Source organism: Scyliorhinus torazame, chromosome 18 (genome assembly GCF_047496885.1).
Source record: "Scyliorhinus torazame isolate Kashiwa2021f chromosome 18, sScyTor2.1, whole genome shotgun sequence".
NCBI classification, from domain to species: domain Eukaryota; kingdom Metazoa; phylum Chordata; class Chondrichthyes; order Carcharhiniformes; family Scyliorhinidae; genus Scyliorhinus; species Scyliorhinus torazame.
The window spans coordinates 86,302,349-86,329,314 of NC_092724.1; the positions used below are offsets into that span (position 1 = coordinate 86,302,349).

Sequence of the window (26,966 nt, forward strand, 5' to 3'; positions counted from 1 at the left end):
CAAAGAAAAGTACAGCACAGGAACAGGCCCTTCGGCCCTCCAAGCCCGTGCTGACCATGCTGCCCGACTAAACTACAATCTTCTACACTTCCTGGGTCCGTATCCCTCTATTCCCATCCTATTCATGTATTTGTCAAGATGCCCTTTAAATGTCACCACCTCCTCTGGTAGCGAGTTCCAGGCACCCACTACTCTCTGTGTAAAAAAACTTGCCTCGTACATCTACTCTAAACCTTGCCCCTCGCACCTTAAACCTATGCCCCCTAGTAATTGACCCCTCTACCCTGGGGAAAAGCCTCTGACTATCCACTCTGTCCATGCCCCTCATAATTTTGTAGACCTCTATCAGGTCGCCCCTCAACCTCCGTTGTTCCAGTGAGAACAAACCGAGTTTATTCAACCGCTCCTCATAGCTAATGCCCTCCATACCAGGCAACATTCTGGTAAATCTCTTCTGCACCCTCTCTAAAGTCTCCACATCCTTCTGGTAGTGTGGCAACCAGAATTGAACACTATACTCCAAGTGCCGCCTAACTAAGGTTCTATACAGCTGCAACATGACTTGCCAATTCTTGTACTCAATGCCCCGGCCAATGAAGGCAAGCATTCTGTATGCCTTCTTGACTACCTTCTCCACCTGTGTTGCCCCTTTCAGTGACCTGTGGACCTGTACACCCAGATCTCTCTGACTTTCAATACTCTTGAGGGTTCTACCATTCACTGTATATTCCCTACCTGCATTAGACCTTCCAAAATGCATCACCTCACATTTGTCCGGATTAAACTCCATCTGCCATCTCTCCGCCCAAGTCTCCAAACAATCTAAATCCTGCTGTATCCTCTGACAGTCCTCATCGCTATCCACAATTCCACCAACCTTTGTGTCGTCTGCAAACTTACTAATCAGACCAGTTACATTTTCCTCCAAATCATTTATATATACTACGAACAGCAAAGGTCCCAGCACTGATCCCTGCGGAACACCACTGGTCACAGCCCTCCAATTAGAAAAGCATCCTTCCATTGCTACTCTCTGCCTTCTATCACCTAGCCAGTTCTGTATCCACCTTGCCAGCTCACCCCTGATCCCGTGTGACTTCACCTTTTGTACTAGTCTACCATGAGGGACCTTGTCAAAGGCCTTACTGAAGTCCATATAGACAACATCCACTGCCCTACCTGCATCAATCATCTTTGTAACGTCCTCGAAAAACTCTATCAAGTTAGTGAGACACGACCTCCCCTTCACAAAACCATGCTGCCTCTCACTAATACTTCCATTTGCTTCACCGGCCTGTAGTTCCCTGGATTATCCTTGCTACCCTTCTTAAACAGAGGAACAACATTGGCTATTCTCCAGTCCTCCGGGACATCACCTGAAGACAGTGAGGATCCAAAGATTTCTGTCAAGGCCTCAGTAATTTTCTCGCTAGCCTCCTTCAGTATTCTGGGGTAGATCCCATCAGGCCCTGGGGACTTATCTACCTTAATATTTTTCAAGACGCCCAACACCTCATCTTTGTGGATCTCAATGTGACCCAGGCTATCTACACACCCTTCTCCAGACTCAACATCTACCAATTCCTTCTCTTTGGTGAATACTGATGCAAAGTATTCATTTCGTACCTCGCCCATTTCCTCTGGTTCCACACATAGATTCCCTTGCCTATCCTTCAGTGGGCCAACCCTTTCCCTGGCTACCCTCTTGCTTTTTATGTATGTGTAAAAAGCCTTGGGACTTTCCTTAACTCTATTTGCCAATGACTTTTCGTGACCCCTTTTAGCCCTCCTGACTCCTTGCTTAAGTTCCTTCCTACTTTCCTTATATTCCACACAGGCTTCGTCTGTTCCCAGCCTTTTAGCCCTGACAAATGCCTCCTATTTCTTTTTGACGAGGCCTACAATATCTCTCGTTATGCAAGGTTCCCGAAATTGCCGTATTTATCCTTCTTCCTCACAGGAACATGCCGGTCCTGAATTCCTTTCAACTGACACTTGAAAGCCTCCCACGTGTCAGATGTTGATTTACTCTCAAACATCCACCCCCAATCTATGTTCTTCAGTTCCCGCCTAATATTGTTATAATTAGCCTTCCCCCAATTTAGCACATTCATCCTAGGATCACTCTTATCCTTGTCCACCAGCACTTTAAAACTTACTGAATTGTGGTCACTGTTCCCGAAATGATCCCCTACTGAAACTTCTACCACCTGGCCGGGCATATTCCCTAATACCAGGTCCAGTACAGCCCCTTCCCTAGTTGCACTGTCTACATATTGTTTTAAGAAGCCCTCCTGGATGCTCCTTACAAACTCTGTCCTGTCTAAGCCCCTGGCAGTAAGTGAGTCCCAGTCAATATTGGGGAAGTTAAAGTCTCCCATCACCACAACCCTGTTGTTTTTACTCTTTTCCAAAATCTGTCTACCTATCTGCTCCTCTATCTCCCGCTGGCTGTTGGGAGGCCTGTAGTAAACCCCCAACATTGTGACTGCACCCTTCTTATTCCTGATCTCTACCCATATAGCCTCACTGCCCTCTGAGGTGTCCTCCCATAACACAGCTGTAATATCCTCCCTAACCAGTAGCGCAACTCCTCCACCCCTTTTACATCCCCCTCTATCCCGCCTGAAACATCTAAATCCTGGAACGTTTAGCTGCCAATCCTGCCCTTCCCTCAACCAGGTCTCTGTAATGGCAACAACATCATAGTTCCAAATACACTGGGGAGCTTGCTGTCTGATGAGTCAACGATTCCGATCATTTTCTCACTCTTACATCTGTGCACAAATTAAGTAAAGTATGCCAGTGGTAGTGATCCCTTGTCACAAATGGGGGACTCTGGTACAACCGAATTACAGGAACGAGATTGCCCTGTTAATTGCACAACTTAACTGAAAACAGTGAATTTAAAAAAAAAAGCTTTCATTGAAATTGTTTTTCTAAACATTGATGTTCACGTTTCTGTGATAATTATATTTGAGCTTTTCTACTATTGGTTTTTCCTTATTTTTCTGGAGTTTGGGTGCAGTGTGTAAGACCCTAAGACATAGGAGCAGAATTAGGCCACTCGGCCCATCGAGTCTGCTCTGCCATTCAATCATGGCTGATATTTTCTCATCCCCATTCTCCTGCCTTCTCCCCATAACCTTATTAATCCCCTTATTAATCAAGAACTTATCTATCTCTGTCTTTTTTTTTTAACAAACAATTTTAATGAGGTATTTTTGGCATTACAAACAACCACAGTATGAAATTAATGTACAAAGAACAATAATCATAGTGCAACCGCCGACACCCGTCCCTCCAAGGCTCGCCTTTTTAACCCCCTACTCTATGCTACCCTAGCAACCCCCCCCCCCCTGTCAATGAATGGTTGCCAGCTTCGGGCGAACCCTAACACTGACCCTCTCAAGGCGAACTTAATCTTTTCCAGGCCGAGAAAGCTCGTCATGTCAGTTAACCAGGCCTCCGACTTTGGAGGCTTAGAGTCCCTCCAAGCTAGTAATATCCATCGCCGGGCTACCAGGGAGGCCAAGGCCAGAATATCTGCCTCTTTCTCCTCCTGGACTCCCGGATCTTCCAACATCCTAAGAATCAGCACCCCTGGACTCATTTCCACCCTTGTCTTCAATACTCTGGACATGACGTCCTCAAACCCCTGCCAGTATCCCCTAAGTTTTGGACATGCCCAGAACATGTGGACATGGTTCGCTGGTCCACCCGTACATTTTACACACTTGTCTTCCACCCCAAAGAATCTACTCATCCGGGCCACTGTCATGTGCGTCCGGTGTACCACCTTGAATTGGATCAAGCTAAGCCTTGTGCATGTAGCGGTCGCGTTGACCCTGCTCAATGCGTCTGCCCATAGGCCGTCGTCCATCTCACCCCCCAGTTTCTCCTCCCACTTACGCTTCAGCTCCTCTATCTGCGTCTCCGCCGCCCCCATTAATTCTTTGTAGATGTCCGAGACGCTCCCCTCCCCCAGACTACCCTATCCTGGATCCCTCTTCGTGGCAGGAGTGGGAAGGATGATACCTGCCTGTGCAGAAAGTCCCGCATCTGTAGATATCTGAAGTCATTCCCTGCTGCAAACCCAAACCTCTCCTCCAGCGCCCTCAAGCTAGGGAAGCTCCTTTCCAGAAACAGGTCCCCATCTTTTCAATTTCCGCCCTTTGCCAGACCCGAAACCCCCATCTAAGCTCACCAGAGTAAACCGGTGGTTGTCACATATTGGGGACCAAACCAAAGCACGCACTGCTCCAACATACCTGCTCCACTGACCCCCAGATCCTCAGGGCCGCCACCACCACAGGACTGGTGGAATATCTCACCAGCGGGAATGGCAGAGGTGCCCCTACATGAAGCTGCCTCCATCCGCTCCCAAGCCGACCCCGTCCCCACCACCCACTTCCCTTATCATCGCATTATTGGCCGCCCAGTAGTAATTACTAAAATTTGGCAGGCCAAGCCCCCTCTCCCCCCGATTCCTCTTGAGCATCACCTTCTTCACCGTGGGGTCTTACCCGCCCAGACAAAGCCCAAAATGATTTTGTTAATCCTCTTAAAAAAAGGACCGTGGGATGAAAATCAGGAGGCATTGGAGCACAAATAAAAATCTCGGTAGGACCGTCACCTTAACCATCTGCACCCTCCCAGCCAGCGACAGCGGTAGCACATCCCATTTCCGAAACTTGCCCCTCATCTGCTCGACCAACCGGGACAAGTTCAACTTGTGTAACCGGCCCCAGTCGTGCGCTACTTGTATCCCCAGATATCTAAAATTGTCCCCCACTAACCTGAACGGTAACTCCCCCAGCCGACCCTCCTGACCTCTTGCCTGGATTCAAACATCTCGCTCTTTGTCATATTCAGTTTGTATCCCGAAAACCGGCCAAATTCCCCCAGATTTGCCATGATCTCCCTCATCCCTTCCCCTGGATCTGCTACATATAGGAGCAGGTCATCCACGTACAGCGATACCCTATGTGTGTCCCCCCCCCCCCGCAAACCAGCCCCTTCCAACCCCTTGAAGCTCTCAGAGCAATTGCCAGCGGCTCTATGGCTATTGCAAACAGCAGTGGGGAGAGGGGACATCCCTGTCTTGTCCCCCGGTGCAGCCTAAAATAGTCCGAGGTCATCCTGTTCGTCCTTACACTTGCCTCTGGGGCCTGGTACAGCAACCTAACCCAGTCAATAAAGCCCCTACCAAACCCAAACCGTCCCAGCACTTCTCATAGATAGTCTCACTCCACCCGGTCGAACGCCTTCTCCTCATCCATGGCCACAACTACCTCAACTTTCCTGCTCTCCGGGGGCATCATAATCACGTTGAGCAGCCTTCTTATATTGGCCACTAACTGCCTACCCTTGACAAATCCGGTTTGGTCCTCCATAATCACCTCCGGCACACAATCTTCAATCCTGGAGTCAAAACTTTGGCCAGCAGCCTAGCGTCCACATTAAGCAGTGAGATCGGCCTATAGGACCCACACAGCTCCGGGTTCTTGTCCCGCTTCAATATTAACAAAATGGTGGCCTGTGACATCGTCGGGGGCAGCACCCCTCTGTCCCTCACCTCGTTAAAAACCTTGACCAGCAACAGACCTCATATCCCCGAGAATTTCTTGTAGAATTCCACCGGGAACCCGTCCGGTCCCGGGGCTTTTCCCGACTGCATTGCCTTCAAGCCCTCAGATATTTCTTCGGCCCTGATCGGAGCCCCCAACCCATCCACCAGCTCCCTGCCCACCATTGGGAAAGTCAGCCCATCCAAATAGCGTCTCATCTCCTCAGGCCCCGTGGGGGGTTCCGAGCGATAGGGTCCGGTGCAAAAATCCCTGAACGCCCTGTTTAGCCCAGCCGAATCCCCTACCAGGTTCCCATCCCCATCAACCACCTTATCTATTCCCCTGGCCGTCTCCCTCTTCCTAAGCTGCTGTGCCAACATTCTGCTGGCCTTCTCCCCATATTCATGAAAAGTCCCCCTCGCCTTTCTAAGCTGCTCCACTGCCTTGCCCGTGGACAGCACCCCGAACTCAGCCTGCAGCCTCCGACGTTCCCTTAACAGTTCCACCCCCGAGGTCACCGCATACCTCCTATCTATCTGTAGAATCTCCTTAATCGACTTCCGGTAGTGCCCTTGAGGAAGCAGGTCGCAGGTCGGATCGCTCCCGCCCGCGATGGGCAAACGGACTTTTTCCAACGGACTTTTTCGGAACCTGGCGACCTGAATCGGTGGAGGGAACGATAGGGAAGAGGCTTTCCCCCCTGGGGTATGGACAGCTGGACCAGAAGTGGTCGAGTGGAGCGGCAAGGATCGAAGCGGGAGCAGTGGGGACCCCAGACCGGGCGGCGAAGCATGGCGGACGGCAGGGACCAGGGAGCGGAGGCTCACTGGCCGAGGGAGCAACAGATGGAGTTCTTCAGGAATTGCTTCGCTGAACTGAAGAGGGGCACGCTGGACCCGATGAGAGCAGTAATGGACCGAATGGTCGAGACACAGGCGGTCCAAGAGAAGGCGCTCAGGGAGGTCGAGGTGAAGCTCTCCAGCCAGGCGGACACGGTAACGGAGCTGGAGCACGAGGTGGAGGAGCTGAACGCCTGCCAGAGGAGGATGCAGGAGCAGCTTGAAGAGCTGGGGAACAGAGCCAGGAGGCAGAATTTGAGGGTCGTTGGCCTCCCCGAGGGCTGCGAGGGATCGGATGTGGGTGCATACGTGAAAGGTATGCTCGAGGCGCTGATGGTACCGGAGGCCTTCCCTCGACCCCTGGAGTTGGATGGGGTGCATAGAGCCCCCGCAAGACAGCCCAGGACGGACGACCAACCGAGGGCCTTGGTGGTCCGCTTTCACCGGCTTGCTGACAGGGAACGTGTGCTACGATGGGCCAAGGCGGAGAGGAGCAGCAGATGGGAGAACTGCGAGGTGCGCATTTACCAGGACTTGGGAATGGAGCTGGCCAAGAGGCGTGCAGGATTCATCAAGGTAAAGGCAGCCCTCTACAAAAAGGAGGTGAGATTTGGAATGCTGTATCCTTCGAAGCTTTGGGTAACGTTTGAGGAACTCCACTACTACTTTGAGACTCCAGAACAGGTTTGGACTTTCATTAAAGATAAGAAACTGGACTTGAACTAATGGGCACTTAGTTTTTTCAGTGCTCTACAGTGGCGGCGGTCTGTTAACCTAACTTGCTCTGACTAGGAGTGGACTTTTATTAAAAGAAGAAGTTGGACTTGAACTAACGGACTCTGGGCTCTCAGAGCTTTTGTGTGGCGGAGGTCTGTTAAATTATCCTGTACTGTAATGTTTTATCCAAGATTGTTTTCAGCCGGGACAGAGAGCGGGGGCTGGAGGGTGCATTGTGTAGGGTGTTTTTGGGAGCTTGCAACGAGGGGTGGGGGGGCCCTGCACTTGGTACCTTTGGCAGGAGATCGGGGCCTCTGATAGGGGGGTGGGCGATGAGCTGGTTAAGGGACTTGAAAGGGCACGATGAGATACAATCAGGTTAATGGGTCCTTGGTGTGTGGGGGAGGGCAGGAGGAGGGGCGGGCTAGTGCCAAGTGGTGGGTTGACCTGGCAGGTCAGGTCTCGGGGGGCAGGGGAGGACGCGGGGGGGGGGGGGGGGGTGGGTGTTAGAGCCACGTTAGTTTAGTTGAACACGTGTGGCAAACAAGCTGACAGGGGAAGTGCCTTATTAACATGTTAATTTTTTCCCACTGTTCGTTTTCACTATGTTAAGGCTCTTTGCATATGGCCTTTTTTCTCTCTGTAAATGTTACAAATTTGTTTTAAATAAAAAATCTCAACAAAAAAAAAAAGAATCTCCTTAATCAGTCGGTCCGTCTCTGCTCGATCCGTCCTGTCCCTATGAGCTCGGATTGAGATCAGCTCCCTTCTCACCACTGCCTTCAACGCCACCCAGACCACCACTGTTGAGACTTCCCCCGTGTCGTTGACCTGCAGGTAGTTCGGCATGCACTTCCTTACTCTCTCGCACACCGCCTCGTCTGCCAGCAAGCCCACGTCCAATCGCCATTGCAGGCGCTGGAAGGTCTCCTTACTAACCTGCAGTTCCTCCCAATGTGGTGCATGATCCAAAATAGTGATGGCCGAATGGGCGGGGGGTGGCAGGGAACAATAGGTGGGAGACTCCAATAGGTGGGAGACCTCTTGGCGCCGGAGGCGAGGGTCACCAGGCTAGCTGGGTGAGCTAGTCTACAGAAGCACAGTGGGGGGTGTGTATAGTTTCAATATAGGGCAGGGGTTAGGTTACAAGGTGGTGTTGCTGGGGGGTGGGGGGGGGGGGGGGGGGTGGGGGGGGGGGGGAGAGGGTGAGGGGGGGAGTTACTCTGCTGACGAGGGAGGGACTTAGATTTTGGGTCAGAGAAGAGGTCGGGGCTGGGGGCTGCCTGTAGGAGGGCCGATGGAGGCGCGGCACATGGGTTGACCCCCCCCATCTGCTCCATGAACCCTATCAGCTCCTTTGCCATTGCTGGCACCCTCCCCGTTTTCGAGCACGACCGGTCCAGGCCGGGGTCGATGACCGTGTTAAAATCCCCTCCCATCACCAGTGTATGCGAGTCCAAATCCGGTATCTTCCCCAGTATCCTCTTTATGGATTCAACATCGTCCCAGTTCGGCGCATACACGTTGACCAAGACTACCTTCTTTCCCTCCAGCTTACCGCTCACCATGACATAACGGCCCCCCCCCCCCGTCCGAGACTATACTACCCACCTGGAATTGCACCCACTTATGAATTAAAATTGGCACCCCTCTCGTCTTGGTGTCCAGCCCCGAATGGAAGACCTGACTGACCCAGCCCTTCCTCAGCCTAACTTGATCCGCTACTTTCAGGTGTGATTCCTGCAACATCACCAAGTCCGCCTTCAGAGCCCTCAGGTGCGCGAACACACGAGCCCTCTTGACAGGCCCATTCAACCCTCTAACATTCCAGGTGATCAGCCTGGTTCGGGGGCACCGCGCCCCCCCCCCCCCTGCCGATCAGCCATCTCCCGCCCCCAGCCCATGCGCCGCGCCTCCATCAGCCCACCCCCAGGCAGCCCCCACCCCCGACCTCCTCTCTGTCCCAAAACCTAAGTCCCTCCCTCGTCAGCAGAGTAACTCTTCTGCCCCCCCCCCCCCCCACCCCCAGCAACACCACCTTGTAACCTAATCCCTGCCCTATATTGAACCTCTACAACCCCCCCCCTGTGCTTCCATAGACTAGCTTACCCAGCTAGCCTGGTGACCCTCGCCTCTGGCACCAAGAAGTCTCCCACCTATTGTTCCCTGCTTCCCTCCACCCCCCCCCCCCATCGAAACCACGTCCCTCATCAAACCGAGACCGAGCAATCTCCCAATTACCATAGAAGACAACCCAAAAACAGACAGAAACCCCCACAAAGAACCCCCCCAATAGTGCAAATCAAAGTAATAAAAAGTAAAAAGCCCCCACCAACCACCCCCACCAAAACACCGAAAACCCAAAAAAGACCAAATAACTTTTACACCCCCATCTTCGCCCAAGCTTAAAAAGCAGAAGAAAGATAACAATCAAAACATATATACATCGCTCAAAAAGAAGAAATACTGCCACTTAAGTCTAAAAAGTTCTCAGCTCTGTGCCAGTCCCCCCTTCTTGGCAAAGTCCATCGCATCTTCGGGTGACTCAAAATAATGGTGCTGGTCCTCATGTGTGACCCAAAGGCGCGCCGGGTAGAGGAGCCCAAATTTCACCTTCTTCTTAAACAGGATCTCCTTCACTTGCCTGAAGCCTGCCCTCCTTCTGGCCACCTCCACACTCAGGTCCTGATAAACACGCAATATGCTATTGTCCCACTTGCAGCTCCGCGTACGCTTGGCCCACTGGAGAACACACTCCTTTTCCAAAAGTCTGTGGAACCGAACTACCATTGCCCTTGGGGGGGGCCAGCCGTGGCTTCCTCGCCATCGCCCTGTTCGCTCTGCCCACCTCCAACGGTCGAGGAAAAGCCCCCTCCCCCAGAAGCTTCTGGAACATATTCGACACAAACGCACCTGCATCAGCCCCTCAGTCCCTTCAGGGAGACCGACAATTCTTAAGTTCTGCCGGCGAGCTCTGTTCTCCAGATCTTCCGCCTTTTCCAGCAGCCTCTTTTGCTGATCCTTCAGCACCCCCACCTCCAGCTTGACCACCGCTTGGTGCTCCTCCTGGTCCGCCAGCGCTTTCTCCAACTTCTGAATCATCCGATCCTGGGCATCCAGCCTGCGTTCCAGCCGATCGATCGACTCCTTTATCGGGTCGAGACAGTCTCGTTTCTGTCTGGCGAAGCCCTCCTTGATGACCTGCATCAGCTCCTCCATCGATGGCTGGGCCGTCGCAGCAGGGGTCCGAACATCAGCCATGTTGTCTTCAGCGGCCACCTCTACCCAGCCCTTGCTTATCTTTCTATTTCTTCCTTTTCGGTCCTTGGGGTTCTCCATTTCATGCACCACTCTGTGGATCCAGTGCCTAAATGTATGCACCTTCAAAGCCAAAACTCAAAACCACGAAAAAGTTGTGGAAAAAGGTCCAAAAGTTCGGCCAGAGCGGGAGCCACCAAGTGTGCGACTTACTCCCTCATAGCCGCCACCGGAAGTGCATCTATCTCTGTCTTAAAGTGAATTGGCCTCCACAGCCTTCTGCGGTGAAGAGTTCCACAGATTCACCATCCTGTGGCTGAAGAAATTCCTCCTCATCTTTGTTTTAAAGGATTGCCCCTTTAGTCTGAGATGGTGTCCGATGGTTCTTGTTTTTCCTACAAGTGGAAACAACCTCTCCACGTCCACTCTATTCAGGCCACGCAGTATCTTGTAAGTTTCAATACGATCCCCTCTCATCCTTCTAAACTCCAACGAGTACAGACCCAGAGTCCTCAAACGTTCCTCATATGACAAGTTCTTCATTCCAGGGATCATTCTTGTGAACCTCCTCTGGACCCTTTCCAAGGGCCAGCTCATCCTTCCTTAGATACGGGCCCAAAACTGCTCATAATACTCCAAATAGGGTCTGACAAGAGCTTTATACAGCCTCAGAAGTACATCCCTGGTCTTGTATTCTAGCCCTCTTGACATGAATGCGAACAATGCATTTGCCTTCTGAACTGCCGACTGAACCTACACATTAACCTTAAGAGAATCGTGAACTAGGATCCCCAAGTCCCTTTGTGCTTCTGCTTTCCGAAGCATTTCCCCGTTTAGAAAATAGTCTCTGCCAAAATTTCTCCTTCCAAAGTGCATAACCTCACACTTTTCCACATTGTATTTCATTTGCCACTTCATTGCCCACTCTCCTAGCTTGTCCAAGTCCTTCTGCAGCCCCCTTGCTTCCTCAATACTACCTGTCCCTCTACAGGTCTTTGTATCATCTGCAAACTTAGCAACAGTGCCTTCAGTTCCTTCTTCCAGATCATTGATGTATATTGTGAAAAGTTGTGGTCCCAGCACAGACCCCTGAGGCACACCACGAGTGATCACTGGCTGCCATCCTGAAAAAGACCCCTTTATCCCCACTCTCTGCTTTCTGTCAGTCAGCCAATCCTCTATCCATGCCAGGATCTTGCCCTGACCACCATGAGCTCTTAACTTATTTAACAGTCTCCTATGCGGCACCTTGCCAAAGGCCTTCTGGAAATCTAAATAAATCACGTCCACTGGTTCTCCTTTGTCTAACTTCCATGTTACCTCCTCGAAGGACTCGAACAGATTTGTCAGACCCAACCTCCCTTTGACTCAGTGCTGACTCAGTCCTATTTTACCATGCACTTCCAAGTGCTTCGCGATCTCATCTTTAATAACAGACTCTAAAATCTTACCAATGACCGAAGTCAGGCTAACCGACCTATCATTTCCCGTCTTCTGCCTCCCTCCCTTCTTAAACAGTGGTGTTACATTAGCCACCTTCCAGTCTCTGGGATCCTTCCTGCCTCGAGTGATTTCTGAAAGATCATCACTAATGCCTCCACAATTTCCTCAGCTATCTCTTTTAGGACCCGGGGGTGTCATCCATCAGGTCCACTAGCACAGTATATTGCAGCATAAAAATAGCAAAAGGGATAGAAAGCCAAACAATCCTGTAGATCAACTCCACTTACCACATGACTCATCTTTCTCTCTCCAGATGTACACTTGAGTTTCTGTCCCTTGGTTCCTTTAGCACTCTCCACTTCCAATGTGATTCCCAAATCTTATTACCTTTGGGTCAATAAGCTTGTCCTAACCTTTTGTAACTTAACAAAATAGAAGCAAAATACTGCGGATGTTGGAAATCTGAAAGAAAAGCAGAAAATGTTGTGAGAAATTCAGCAGGTCTGGCAGCACCTTAACAATTAGAGTCTGCCTGACTTTACTTCAGAGTCAAACTCCTGTTTCTCTCTCCACAGCTGCTGCCAGACCTGCTGAGCTTATCCAGCATATTCTGCTTTTACCTTGTAATTTACTTCTTGTAATCCTTCGGATTAGGCTAAACATTTGACAGTGCAGCTTTGGTTTTCATACAATCATACGGTGCTGAAGGAAGCCATTTGTTCCCCTGTAGCTGTGTTGGCTCTTTGAAAGAGCTTTCCCACGGCCAGAATGCTCTGGCTGTTTGCTGGTGGCGAGATTCTCTGGCCCGGCCAGCAGCGGACCCCCACCCGTGGGTTTCCCAGCAGCATGGAGTGTCTTCAAGTAGCAATCCCATTGACAAGCGCGGGAGTAGATTATCCCGCTGCTTGTGGATAGCGTGCCAAATTCTCCATCCTTGCTAGCAGCAGTAGCGGGGCAGATTTGGAAAGAAGAATCCCGGCTCATATTCTTCCCCTCAGCTCTATAAATTTTATCTTGATAAGTATTTATCCAATTTCCGTTTGAAAATTATGATTGGATCGACCATCAATGCATTACAGAACCTACCAGCTGCATAAAAAAAGTTCTCATCACCTTCAGGTTCTTTGCTAATTATCTTAAATCAGTGTCATTTAGTTACTGATCTTCTTGCTGGTTAGTTTGCTCTGAGACTCATTAACAATCATGGGAGAATTGTGAAAAGAACACTTATGTTGGTAATAATAAAAATAAATTGACAAGTTTCTGCTTTATTCCATTCAGGAAATCTTTTCCATATTGATTTTGGTCATATCCTTGGAAACTATAAAAGCTTCCTGGGGATCAATAAGGAGAGAGTCCCCTTTGTTCTGACTCCTGACTTTCTCTTTGTGATGGGCACATCTGGCAAGAAGACAAGCCGACACTTCCAGAAGTTTCAGGTGCGTGAATCGAATGCTGTCTCACCTGCCATATCGCGCAGTGACTCCAGGTACACCTTCCTTCCATCATAAGATCAGAAGTGGGGATGTTCACTGATGATTGCACAAATGTTCAGCACCATTCGCAACCCCGCAGATACTGAAGCAGTCCATGCCCAAATGCAGAAAGTCCTGGACAACATCCAGACTTGGGCTGACAAGTGGCAAGTAACATTTGTGCCACACATGTGCCACGCAATGACCATCTCCAACAAGAGATGGGCAGCACGGTAGCATTGTGGATAGCACAAATGCTTCACAGCTCCAGGGTCCCAGGTTCGATTCCGGCTTGGGTCACTGTCTGTGCGGAGTCTGCACATCCTCCCCGTGTGTGCGTGGGTTTCCTCCGGGTGCTCCGGTTTCCTCCCACAGTCCAAAGATGTGCAGGTTAGGTGGATTGGCCATGCTAAATTGCCCATAGTGTCCAAAAATTGCCCTTAGTGTTGGGTGGGGTTACTGGGTTACTGGGTTATGGGGTTAGGGTGGAGGTGTTGACCTTGGGTAGGGTGCTCTTTCCAAGAGCCGGTGCAGACTCGATGGGCCGAATGGCCTCCTTCTGCACTGTAAATTCTATGATTCTATGAAGAGAGAATTTAACCATCACCCCATAACATTCAATTGCATTACCATTGCTGAATCCCGGACTATCAACATCCTGGGGGTTACCAATGACCAGAAACTGAACTGGACTAGCCATATAAATACTGTGGCTATAAGGGCAGGTCAGAGGTTAGGAAACCTGTGGCTGGTGCAGTGGATAGCACTGCTGCCTCACGGCGCCGAGGTTCCAGGTTCGATCCCGGCTCTGGGTCACTGCCTGTGTGGAGTTTGCACCTTCTCCCCGTGTTTGCGTGGGTTTCGCCCCCACAACCCAAAGATGTGCAGGGTAGGTGGATTGGCCACGCTAAATTGCCCCTTAATTGGAAAAAATGAATTGGACACTCAAAATGTATTTTAAAAAAGGAAACCTGTGGCTAGTTACTCATCTCCTGACTATCCAAAGTCTGTCCACTATCTACAAGGCACAAGTCATGAGTGTGATGAATACTCTCCACTTACCTGGATGAGTGAGGCTCCAACAACACTCAAGAAGCTCAACACCATCCAGTCCAGAGTAGCCCGCTTGACTGGCATCCCTTCTACAAACATTCACTCCCTTCTACAAACATTCACTCCCTCCAACACCGACGAACAGTGGCAGCTGTGTGTACCACCTACAAGGTGCACTGCAGGAACTTATAAAGGTTCGTTAAACGGCCTCTTCCAAACCCACAACCACTACCACCTAGAAGGACAAGAGCAGCAGGTTCATGGAACACCACCGCCTGGAAGTTTCCCTCCAAGCCACTCACCATCCTGACTTGGAAATATATCGCCGTTCCTCACTGTCACTGGGTCAAAATCCTGGAACACCCGTCCTTAAAGCGCTGTGGGTGTACCTACACTACAGGGCAACTAGGCGCTTTTAATAATAATAATCTTCATTGTCACAAGTAGGCTTACATTAACACTGCAATGAAGTTACTGTGAAAAGCCCCTAATCGCCACATTCCGGCACCTGTTCGGGTACATTGGGGGAGAATCCAGAATGCCCAATTCACCTAACAGCACGTCTTTCGGGACTTGTGGGAGGAAACCGGAGCACCCGGAGGAAACCTACGCAGACATGGGGAGAACGTGCAGACTCTGCACAGACAGTGACCCAAGCTGGGAATCAAACCTGGGACCCTGGAGCTGTGAAGCAACAGTGCTACACATTGTGCTACTGTGCTGCTTTTCACAGTAACTTCATTGAGTGTTAATGTAAGCTTGCTTGTGACAATAAAGATAATTATCATTTTAAATAGTGCAACGAGACCTGGGTGTCGTAGGTACAGAAGGCGGTGAGGAAAGCTAATGGCATGCTGGCCTTCACGTACAGGACTAGGAGTCGCAGCCTAAGAATAAGGGGTAAGCCATTCAGGACTGAGATGAGGAAGAACCTCTTCTCCCAGAGAGTTGTGACCTTGTGGAATTCTCGACCACAGAAAGCCATTGGGGCCGGTTCATTGGATACATTCAAGAGGGAGCTGGATGTGACCTTTGCGGCTAAAGGGATCAAGGTGTTTGGAGAGAAAGCAGGAGTGGGACATTGAATTTGCCTGACCAGCCATGGTCATATTGAATGGCGGTATAGGCTCGAAGGACCGAATGGCCTACTCCTGCACCTATTTTTTATATTTCTATCCTTGTAACCCCACCAAATCTGCACATCTTTGGACACTAAGGGCAATTTAGCATGACCAATCCACTTAACCTGCACATCTTTCGACTGTGGGTGGAAACCGAGCACACAGAGGAAACCCACGTGGACATGGGGAGAAAGTGCAAACTCCACATAGACAGTCACCCAAGGCCAGAATTGAACCCAGGTCCCTGCCGCTGTGAGGCAGCAGTGTTAACCACTGTGCCACCGTCCCACCACAATGAATTACCAATGGGAGTGGCTCACTCAGACCTTTGAACTCGCTCGCCATTCAACTTCACATTCCCACCTACCCCTGATGGCGTTGCACCCTTTGTTTATCACTAATCTATTTTTTAAAATACATTCTTGGATGCGAGTGTCGCTGCCCAAGGCAGAATTTATTGCACATCCTTAATTGCTCTTGAGAAGGTGGTGGTGAGCTGCATTCTCAAACCGCAACAGTCCCTGATGTGTAGGTACACGTACTGTGCTGTTAGGGAGGGAATTCCAGGCTTTTGACTCAACAACAGTGAAGGAACGGCCAATATATTTCCAAGTCCAGATGGTGAGTGACTTTGAGATGGTGGTGTTTCCTTTGTCCTTCGAGATGGTAGTGGTTGTGGGTTTGGAAGATGCTGTCTGAGGTGTCATGGTGAGTTCCTGCAGTGCATCTTGTAGACGGTACACATGGCTGCCAATGTGCGACGATGGTGGAGGGAGTGAATGTTTGTAGAAGCAGTGCTAATCAAGTGGGCTGCTTTGTCCTGGATTGGGTTGAGTTTCTTGAGTGTTTTTGGAGCTGCAACTCATTTAGGCAGGTGGAGAGTATTCCATCACACCCCTGACTTGTGCCTTGTAGATGGTGGGCAGGCTTTGGGGGCGACAGGAAGTGAGTTACTCGCCACAGGATTCCGAACCTCTGACCTGCTTTGTAGCCATTGTATTGGTATGGCCAGTCCAGTTCAGTTTGTGGTCAATGGTAACCCCCAGGATGTTAATAATAGGGGATTCAGTGATGGTAATACCATAGAATATTAAGGGGAGATGGTTAGAGTCTCCCTTGTTGGCTATGGTCACTGCCTGGCACTTGTGTGGCACAAATGTTACTTGCCACTTGTCAGCCCAGGTCTGGATATTGTCCAGGTCTTGCAGTATTTGGACATGGACTGCTTCAGTATCTCAAAAGTCATTGTGTATTGTGTAATCATCAGTAAACATCCCCACTTTCAGACCTTATGATGAAAGCAAGATTATTGATGAAGCAAAAGATGCTTGGGTCAGGAGACCCTGCCTTAAAAAAACAGAATCTGCTTCCGTTGCCTTTTGAGGAGAGTACCAAAGATCCAAAACCCTTCTGAGAAAAGATTTCTCCTAATCTCTGTCTTAAATGGGTCACGTCACCACTTAACCAGTGACTCTCTAGTCTAGATTCTCCCAAAGAGGAAATATCCTCTCCACATCCACCTTATCAAGACCCATCTGGATCCTATATGTGTGAGGTGTCCTAACATAAAAAGCAGTTTGAAAAATTGGCAAAAAGCTAGTTTCCAGTCTCTGTTCCTGGGTGAGCTGCTACTCTTAGTACAGGACTTTGATTCTATTTTGTTTTGTTTTGCTATACTGCTTTATCAATAAGTAGTCTTACAACACCAGGTTAAAGTCCAACAGATTTGTTTTGAATCACTAGCTTTCGGAGCGCTGCTCCTTCCACAGGTGAATGAAGAGGTAGGTTCCAGAAACATGTATGTAGACAAAGCCAAAGATGCAAGACTTTGTTTATATATATGTTTCTGGAACCCACCTCTTCATTCACCTGAGGAAGGAGCAGTGCTCTGAAAGCTCGTGATTCAAAACAAACCTGTTGGACTTTAACCTGATGTTGTAAGACTACTTATTGATAAAGCAGTATAGCAGTATACTTACTGTGCTCACCCCAGTCCACTGCCGGCTTCTCCACATCACGGCTTTATCATACTCATTGGTGACAAACATTGAGGGCACAATATGTGTGGGACCGAATGGATGAACCCAAATTCATTACTTGTCAGCTTCTACATTTTGGCACAAAATGTCAGGCCCACTAAACAGTATGGGCAAAATCAAACTCCACACCCAAATTGGGGTAAATCTCATGAGAGGCCTCTCGTGAGATTTACCTGGCTCGTTGACGCCTTGCGAGATCTAACATGACCTTGCGAGACGTTGCAATCTGGATCCCGCCCCCATGCTACATGGAGACCCTGTCTGCTACATTATGCAGTGTCTGACTGAGTGTATTTTCTCTTTAATGCAGCTTGAACAAAAGAAAATAGATACAATATTTCATTTCCAAAACATTTATATTTTGTTTCCTCCCACAGGATATCTGTGTCAAGGCCTATCTTGCACTCCGGCACCACACCAACCTACTGATTATACTCTTCTCCATGATGGTAATGACAGGGATGCCACAACTAACCAGCAAAGAAGATATTGAATATATTCGCGAGACACTGACGGTCGGCAAGAATGAAGAGGAGGCCAAGAAGCACTTTCTGGACCAGATCGAGATCTGCCGGGACAAGGGATGGACCGTCCAGTTCAACTGGTTCCTCCACCTTGTGCTTGGGATAAAACAGGGAGTTGAGAAACACTCTGCATAGCTGCAAAAAACGCAAAGCGGAGGGAGAATGACACGTGCGGCTTATGTCCTCAAACTAGGAACGGCACCTCTCTCCCAATGTAGCCTTATCCCAGTGCAGTTTGTTTGGTCAAGACTTTGGCCAGCACTTAGCTTTTCAGTTTTGAGTCTCAACCAAGCTTGAAATACATTTCCGCATTCCCCCAAAAAACAGCAACGGAACTGACCCACAATATAGCTCAAAAAAATCTGAATCATCCTCTCCTCTCTCAACAACAAGCAAAAGTAAGGCTGCCCTGCACCCAAAGGGACTGTTCAATTGCTGGGCCCCTGCGGTGATTTTGACACAAACAGACTTGGAATTTTGCAGCGTGTGAAAGACAGGATGAAAATCTGTCAAAGACTGCAAGCTGCTATTGTTGGCGCAGATGCTGGGAGCTCTCCATTGATTTCCACAAAGAATCATCAATTTCAATAACTCAGACATGGCTCAAAATTCAATTAGCTTCCGATTCCCACCAGCCGATGAACATTTAAAATGCTTGCTGCCCCTTTCCTCCAACCCCTGTTTCTCACTAAGTCTGTGATCACCATGGAAACCCCATTGCTTTGAATGGCACCTGACGTGCCAATTGCCCAACTTCTACTGAAAGCATCTTTTACATTTGGTGCACTGGGCACGACTCTCTTGCAGCTGCTGGACACCCATTTTTATTGAGTCTTTGTGGCTCTGGTGAATAACCCACCAGTTTAACTTTGGAGGTGTTGCCAGCTTCCAAGTCGCACATTGGCACTTTGCATCCTCACTAAATCCAACATAATGACAAATGCGCAGATCTCCCTGTGCCTCCATTCACTTCTCCAAACCTGAGCCTATTCAGCCCATTAGTGAATAATCCCCTCATACTCAAACCCGCCCTGCTCACTGCCCAGCTATGTTTAATACTCCTAATGCCCGAATTAGTTACCTGATCGATCATTCTGTGCTGTTGTCACACAATCCACTCTCTAGAACTACTTTAGGATTTCTCCTGCTTCACTGACTTTACTCGTTATTTTATATAAATATTTTAATTCTCCTTTTTCACATTTTCTCCCAAATTTACACCCACCAACAATAAACAATAAGCAATACCGAATGCAACGTCAATCCCCATATCAACAACAACAATTCCATCCTCTCACCAAACCCCCAAACAGCAGCCTGCATGTTAACATAAACAAATAACAAAAAGGAATCAGGAATCACCCATAGTCTCCATTAACACATACAGTTCCCCCTCCCCGCAACCCTCCCAACCCCCATCCCCCCTAATGTTCAATGTGATCCAATTCTTGAAAGTGCATAATGAATAACGCTCATGAATTGTAGAATCCCTCCATCCTTCCCCGCAGTTCAAACTTAACCTTGTCAAGGGTTAAGAATTCCAGCAGCTCTTCCCGTCACACCAGGGCACAGGGTAGAGAGGTTGATCTCCATCCCAACAGGATCCGCCTTTGGCCGATCAATGAGGCGCAGGCTACAACATCTGCCTTCGCACCCATTACCAAACCTGGCTGGTCCGACACCCCAAACCTGGCTGGTCCGACACCCTGAATATGGCCTCCTGAGGGCCCAGGTCCAGTTATATTTGCACCACTTTAGAGATTCACTGACTTTACTCTGATGGAGGTTCACGTAGATACAAAGTTTCCAAAGTTACACCTGAAGGTGGGAAAATCCAGCTGGTTAATTCTAACAATCATTTGTAAAATTGTTGAGAAGAATATGAACAATAATTTGAAGGTATTAAATAGAGAGGAAAGGTATTACATGGATATGATTTGATAGAGGTGTTTAAAATTATGGAAGAGATAAGGCCCAGCAGTGCTGTCAATCCCTCTAGGATTGTCCTGAGGTCTTCAGGAATTGAGCATTAATCTCCAAGACTCTCTCGGGAGCCACTGAGCAGAAAAATCACAGGGGCATTACTCCTTTTTTTCATCTTCTCCACCTAGCTACAGGCAGCTGCCATATACGTTACTTAAATATACTTTAAAATGTTTACCACAGTGGAAAATTCCATCAACAATTGAGGGCCTTGTTTGTTTTGGATCAGGTAGCAAGATAACTTGTTTGATCCTGTCACAAAGCCTCATTCTGTAGTGAAATGCAATTGTTTCTTTTATTCATTCATGGGATGTGGGCATCGCCAATGGTTTCATGGCCATCATTTTTTAATTCCAGAATTTTTTCTTTATTGTTTTCGAACCCGGGTAAACAGAGCATGACTCTAGGTCACTAGTCCAGTGACATTACCACTACAGCATTGACATAGACATAGACATAGAACATACAGTGCAGAAGGAGACCATTCGGTCCATCGAGTCTGCACCGACCCCGATAAGCCCTCACATAAGCTTCCCCTAGAAGCATTTCTAGCGAGACTCTTTAAGAAATCAAAGAGAAACGCTGTTCTCACTTGTTTGAATCTAACATAAAAGCAACTTTCTTGAATCAAACTGCCAAACGATATATATTGGATTTCTTTGTACCAATAAATGACATTATGTGAACAATGAAATCTATTACATTGAACAGTGCTGCACAATCTGCTGGGGTCTTTTCTTACTTCCCTGTGGTTGCAATGCACTTGCCACTCTTTGATGTGGTTGATGTTTGTAAACATTGGGGTTTCAGCACTTTAGAGTCACTCACCCATGAGTGAATCAAGGCTCCTGCTGTTCTGTGAATGCTATCAATCACAGCCCACTACTGGAAATTAATGAATGGGTTACAGCTACAGAATCTGAGGGGTTTAAACACAGGTAAGAGCTGTTTCCTTTCCAGGAATGGACATGTGGTAATTCCTGGTAAGTATTACAGCATATTTTTTTTCACTGTCCCTGTTTGACTGCCCTCTAGCTTCCAGGGGGGTTTTGTTTTCTGGGGGCGTCTGTGGGGAGTCCCTCTATTTTGGGGTCCCTGGATGGGGATCTCCCTATTACGGGGTCCCAGGATGGTCTCCGTATTAAGAGAGTCTCTGTGGAGGATCTCTCTAGTTAGGAGGTCACGCATTTTAGGGCTTGCAGTGGGTCGGGGGGGGGGCTGTGAAGGAGGGATCTGGAAGAGGAGGAGTGGGCAGGTCGTGCATTATGTGTGTGTGGAGGGTGGCCCTTGATGGACATTGGGGCTAGCTCCCCTAAGTAGTTACTCCCTTGGCCCACCGTGAGGTCCACCACGTCAGGTTCACGTTTGATGAAACCTGTAGTAATCCCCACCCACGTGATTTCCGGCCCAGAGTGTGCCTGGCCTGCTAAATGGATGCAAATAAGCCATTAAGACCCATTTGCATTAATTTACATTCTCCCGCTAGCGCGCGGGGTGGGGGTTATCAGAGCATCACGGTCAGATTGGCGCTCGCCGATACCCAGCGGCGATCCCAATTCTTCAATTCACTGCAGCATTGGGGAGCCCGTACCAGCGGTGGTCAGCGGAAAATCCAGGCCATTATTTTTTCTGGGTATATGTACAATTTTAATATTAAACTGCTGTAATGATAAACTCCAATGGAATAACCTTGCGTTCCGGGTTTTAAACTTTCTATAAGTGCAAGTGGATTATGGTGTGGAAGTCCGGGGCGGCCAGCATCGGTTTGTACTCCAATATGACCCGCGATTCCCCAAACTCTACTTGGCGTTCGGTGGATCACAGCGGCTTTGCCGGTTTCTGCAACATGTCCAACATACATTGTCGTTCTTCAATCTCTAACTGAGCTCGTCTCTGTGGGTTTAGTTGAAACGGATGTGGTTCAAAGTTTCTTATGTCTACGTCATGATTATTTAACGGACTGCCCCCGGTGTTTCCCTACAAGTCCGTCTATATTCTTTCAGTACCTTTACTATATCGGTCTCCTTTTGTAACATCAGTCTTTCCTGAGTGTCCAATAAATGTTTAACCAGATTTCACGGATCTCTTGCAGTCAACCTGGGTTGCCAGCGCTGAAGGATATATTTGGTTCATTTTTAACCCATAGACTCTTTCAACCTCTCGATCTTTACATCTTTGCAGCTGAGGGTTCAATCCTCTCAGAGTTGCTTGACTTTATATGCACTATTTCTTGTGTGACAACTTTTACCTCCTCATCAGAGTTTTTGTAATCGCAGCCTTTATCTCTAATTAGGAATAAGGGCTGACATGATTAGTGCTTTCCAGATTTCAATCGTTCCACTCTACTTTCAGAATTAGAGGATGAGCATTATGAAACTTTTGATTTTGGTCACATATATAGTTGCAGAATCACTACAGGGTTCTCCATCCACCTACCCCTTAATTCTCAAAAGGAATTGATTACCGATTATTTCACCTCATGCTATCTGTTTCTTTTACCTCGAAGCACTGTGGACCTTCAAAAAAATGTGGGTTAACCTGCCGCTCGCTTGGTCTCACTTCACAGTCCTTACTACCCTCCCCTGACTAACCAATGTCACATTATCATGTATATAGTCCTTCAAAGCAAGCATGCTCTAGGAAATTCTTTCACCTGAAGGGATTGGCAATGGATTTACTGCAAGCAGCTGTAACAAATCACTTTTTAAAAAAAAGTCCACTTCACTTTCTTCTTCGGCTTGCTATCTTCTTTACTAGCTTTGGAAGAATTACTTGCCAATTGTTCATTGATAATGAGCGACAGGCCTATTCGGTAACAACTGTTTATCATTATTGCATAATCAGAACCAAAATCAAAGTCAAAACTCTCGTCTGACTCTTCATCACTGTCACTCCCAAATGCAAACTCTTTCTTATGGTCACCTTCAGTCTTAGAATTCTTAGAATCTGGTTCACTACCACTCATTTGATATGTGATAAACGTCTGCCAACATTTCTTTCTTTGAGTAATTTACAGCTCAATGAGTTTTCGTAACTCCCATATGCTCTACCGTTGGCATTTTTTGTGCTAACTGTAGTACGTCCCTCGGACTTTCTGTAATCATTGGATGAAGCTACAACGTTCACTCCCATTAAATCATTCTCCAAATGCAAGTCTACTCCTCCAACTGGGAACTCTTTAATCTCGCCAACAACTACAGGACCTGACACTAAATCACACTCCAATTGCCCTTTATACAATGGAACTGGGATACAACTTCCACCTACCCCATTCGCTAATACCTCAGCTTTCACTGAGCTCTCTGGAAGGAAAACCAAATCCTTCTCCAATACGAGAGTTTGAGTCGCCCTTGTGTCCCTTAAAATTATCGGTCTGTCTACATAAGTTGAGGAAAATGGGCTGACCTTCCCCTCAGACAAAAACCTGGAATATCACCCATCTACCTCATTCCTCACACCTTCTGCTACAGCAATGTTTACCTCAAATCTCCTAAGTCCAGTTAAAGCTACAGTCTACCCTATAGTATTCTCCATTTTTGTTCCCTTTTCAGAATCCTCCTCATGAATCCCCACAAGTCCCATGGGTTTTCCTTGCAACTTCCAACATGCTAAACAAACGGGTCCAACTTTATTACAATGGTAACACCTAGGCTTCCAAGTGTCACCTCTACTCTCAGTACCTTCCTTCTTGGTCTGAGGAGATCTCAAGAGTTTTCCCAACTATCCATTTTTACCTTGGCTACCTGCCTTCCTTTCACTCTCCCACTTCCTATCCTTTTCAAAATTATGAGGGTGATGGAACAGAGGTTTAAATTTATGGATTAGCTCATAATCATCAGCCATAATTGCTGCCTGCCCAGCAGTTTTCAACCTCTGGTCTTCAACATGGGTTCTTGCTATAGGATGTAGGGGATTCTTAAACTCCTCTAAGAGAATAACCTCTTTGACAGCCTCATAACAATAATAATCTTTATTAGTGTCACAAGTAATAATTTTTTAATGATCATTGTCACAAAAAGGCTTACATTAACACTGCAATGAAGTTACTGTGAAAAGCCCCTAGTTGCCACAGTCCGGTGCCTGGTCTGTAGCCATCTGGGATGGCCACTTCCAACTAGGTGCAGGGAAACTCGCAAAGCCTAGCGGGTAAAATAGACAAGCCAAGACTCAGGCAGGCTCAGAACCTGAAATACAAGAAGTCCAGACAGTATCGAAACTCCGTCCAATTAGCATTTTAATGAGGCCGATTAGCATTTGATAGCCCATCTTCACCAAAACAAAGGACTGGTACTCAAGCAACCGGTACAGTCACAGACATTTTGGCGCCACTCCCTGTTCAAGGGAAATGCAAACAATGGGGTCAGTGACCACTTGGGACATGCCCAGCCATCCAGATCCCTGCCCACTTATTGGCTAAGGAATCGAACGGAGTGATCAGGGATCACCCAATTAGTAAGGTCCAAATCGAAGGACCGCCCAAAAGAGCGCGGAACCCCCCCCCGAATATAAGAAGAAGAGTTTGCCACATGTTCGCTCTCTCTTGGTCCTGGTACCCCGGTCACGGCCATCGCCAATTGCAGCAACACCAGAAGCAAGTCCAAGTTCAATGCTCGCTATCAGACGGATGAGCCTATCTGAGCAGCAGTTACTCCTTCGAACCCGATTGATCCAGAATCGAACAGCGGCCAGTTTTCTGACCTAAGCCGGGTGCCTGAAGTTAAGTACAGGTTGTCTTAGTCGATAGGTGCAGTTAACTAGTAGTGTTTATGTTGCATGACTAATTGTGTGTAAATAAAGTACCTTTGACCTTGAACTAACTAACTGGTGTTTGGCTCTTTGATCGATAGCTGGTTGAAACTTGTGGTGGTATCATTTGATACCTGCCGACTCTAAGCATTCGGACATAGATGACACAAAAGGAAGGGCAAACTCACTGATTGCCATAATTGGAACAGAGCCACAGAAAAGACAAAGTAAAAGAAACTTTTATGGATGATAATGGTATAGTGTAGGTTAGATGGCTTTTGTTTCGGTGCAACATCGTGGGCCGAAGGGCCTGTACTGCGCTGTATTCTATGTTCTATAAACTCGCAACAGTCATTGGCAACATCTGACAGGACTTGACCCAGAAGTGACTGTGTCACTCCGAGAGAACCCACAAAAACGTTTGAATTAGAATCCAAATTGGCAAAATAAAAGAAACCACAAGCGAAACCAGGATCGATCAAACCTCCAGAATTCGGAAGTGTGTAATTTGCATGCGTACTAACAAAGGGATATAAGGTAACCTCGATCGATTTTGTTGCATGAAACTTTCGGGAGTTGCGTAAACCGGAAAATAGCTTGATCCGTACCCGTGTTTGCACCACCGCTTTATTCCCCTTGTTCCAAATTTCCGGGAGTCCGAAGTATTTGTAGGGATGGCCATGAAGGCAATGGAATGTGTCATGCATCCACAAAAGCCCCAGGTCGCAGCGACCAACAGATCAGAACAGTGTCCCGTATGGGAAGAAGAGATCATGAGATACCTAAGGGGAAAGGATGGCCCCTATAGTCTGAGTTTTGCGTGAATGAAGAGACAGGTCCTGGCAGCATAGGACAGACTTGGTGAGACAGCCTGACCGAGATCCATAAGAGTTTGACTAAGGTCCATAAGCCGATGGCAATCGTGTCCTATCTGGCACAATTGCGAGGCACAGAGGAGGTCATGAGGACGCTTCGCAAGCAGCTTGAGGGGGAGAGAAGTAGAGAGGGAGATATCAGTGAAAGCGAGAGATTAAATGTGCAGCTCTGGGAGCAGTTAGCGGCGAAGGACAAGGAAATGGATGATGTCAAGAGGGCATATCAATCCTGTCTCGCCCACCTTAGCAGCTTCCAAATCCAGTATGATAAGGCCTACCAGGACACACAGCATGCTGCAATGGTAAGAGAAGAGACAGAGAATCAGGTACAGCAGTTAAAGAAACAGTGCGATGATCTAAAAGCAGCCCTCCGAGCACTCCACAGTTCCACCACAGAACAGAGGCAGAGTTCGGTGGATCATGCCAAATGCAGGCAGCAAATTGCAAGTTTCCAATCCCTGCTATCGGTTCAAAATTGGTTAAGAGACACCTTTGCCCCACAGCTAGATCAGGAAGACGGCCCCGATTGGCAGGAACTCAGTGAAACGGCCCAACGGTACATAAGCGAGACGGAGAATCAAAATAGAGCCCCCCAGGCCCCAAACAGAAAAGCACCTGCACCACCGACTGCACAGGCAGCACCCAACCCAATGCACCCAATTACCACGCAGCGCAGGGTTACCACGGAAGGCCAACCCGATTTTGTGCACACCACCCCATTAACTATCACCCAGTTACGAGATGCCCGCGAGAAGATAGATACTTTCCACCCCACATCGGATCCACATCACTTTTTCGAGTTCGTGAAACAACAAACCCTCATGTATGGTTTAGACGAGCCGGAGCAAGTAAAGTTCATAGTTATGTGTTTAGATCCCTCAGTTAGTTCAGCCCTTCCCGACCCACAAAATGTAGGAGGAGGTAGCATCCAAGAAATGAAACCGGCCATTTTAGACGCCATAGGATATAACAGAGGAGATCCGGTGGACGGACTCAACCGGTGCAGACAGAAAAAGGGAGAGCATCCAACAGCGTTTGCTGGACGCCTTTGGATCCATTTTACTGCTGTATTTGGTGAGTTAGCCCGCGCCCATTTATCAGCAGACAATAGGGCCAAATGGACCCGTACGTTAGTATCCCATGCCACAGAGGCAGGACAGAAGGCATGTGCCAGTTACGACCCCTCAAACCCAGCACACAATGAAGTGTGGGTTCTGAAACGTTTGCCCAGAGCTTGGGAACAGTCTGTACAGAAAATGACAGAGCATGAGAGAGCAGACGCCACAATGAATCCAGTAAGAGCACACCAAGACCCCGCATGGG

The 26,966-nt window shown here is 48.2% G+C and overlaps 2 protein-coding genes across 2 annotated transcripts in view; both read left to right on the forward strand.

Annotated features, from left to right (window-relative positions):
- Positions 1-20,743, forward strand: part of LOC140395342 (phosphatidylinositol 4,5-bisphosphate 3-kinase catalytic subunit gamma isoform-like) — a 66,084-nt gene extending 45,341 nt beyond the window's left edge. Inside the window, exons 9-10 of the mRNA XM_072482982.1 lie at positions 13,109-13,266; positions 17,893-20,743. Coding sequence (XP_072339083.1) covers positions 13,109-13,266; positions 17,893-18,174 — 440 coding nt within the window. The 3' untranslated portion in view covers positions 18,175-20,743. The remainder of the gene's footprint in view (positions 1-13,108; positions 13,267-17,892) is intronic.
- Positions 1-26,966, forward strand: part of fads6 (fatty acid desaturase 6) — a 1,169,976-nt gene that overhangs the window by 581,727 nt on the left and 561,283 nt on the right. The gene's annotated exons all lie outside the window — the stretch shown is intronic.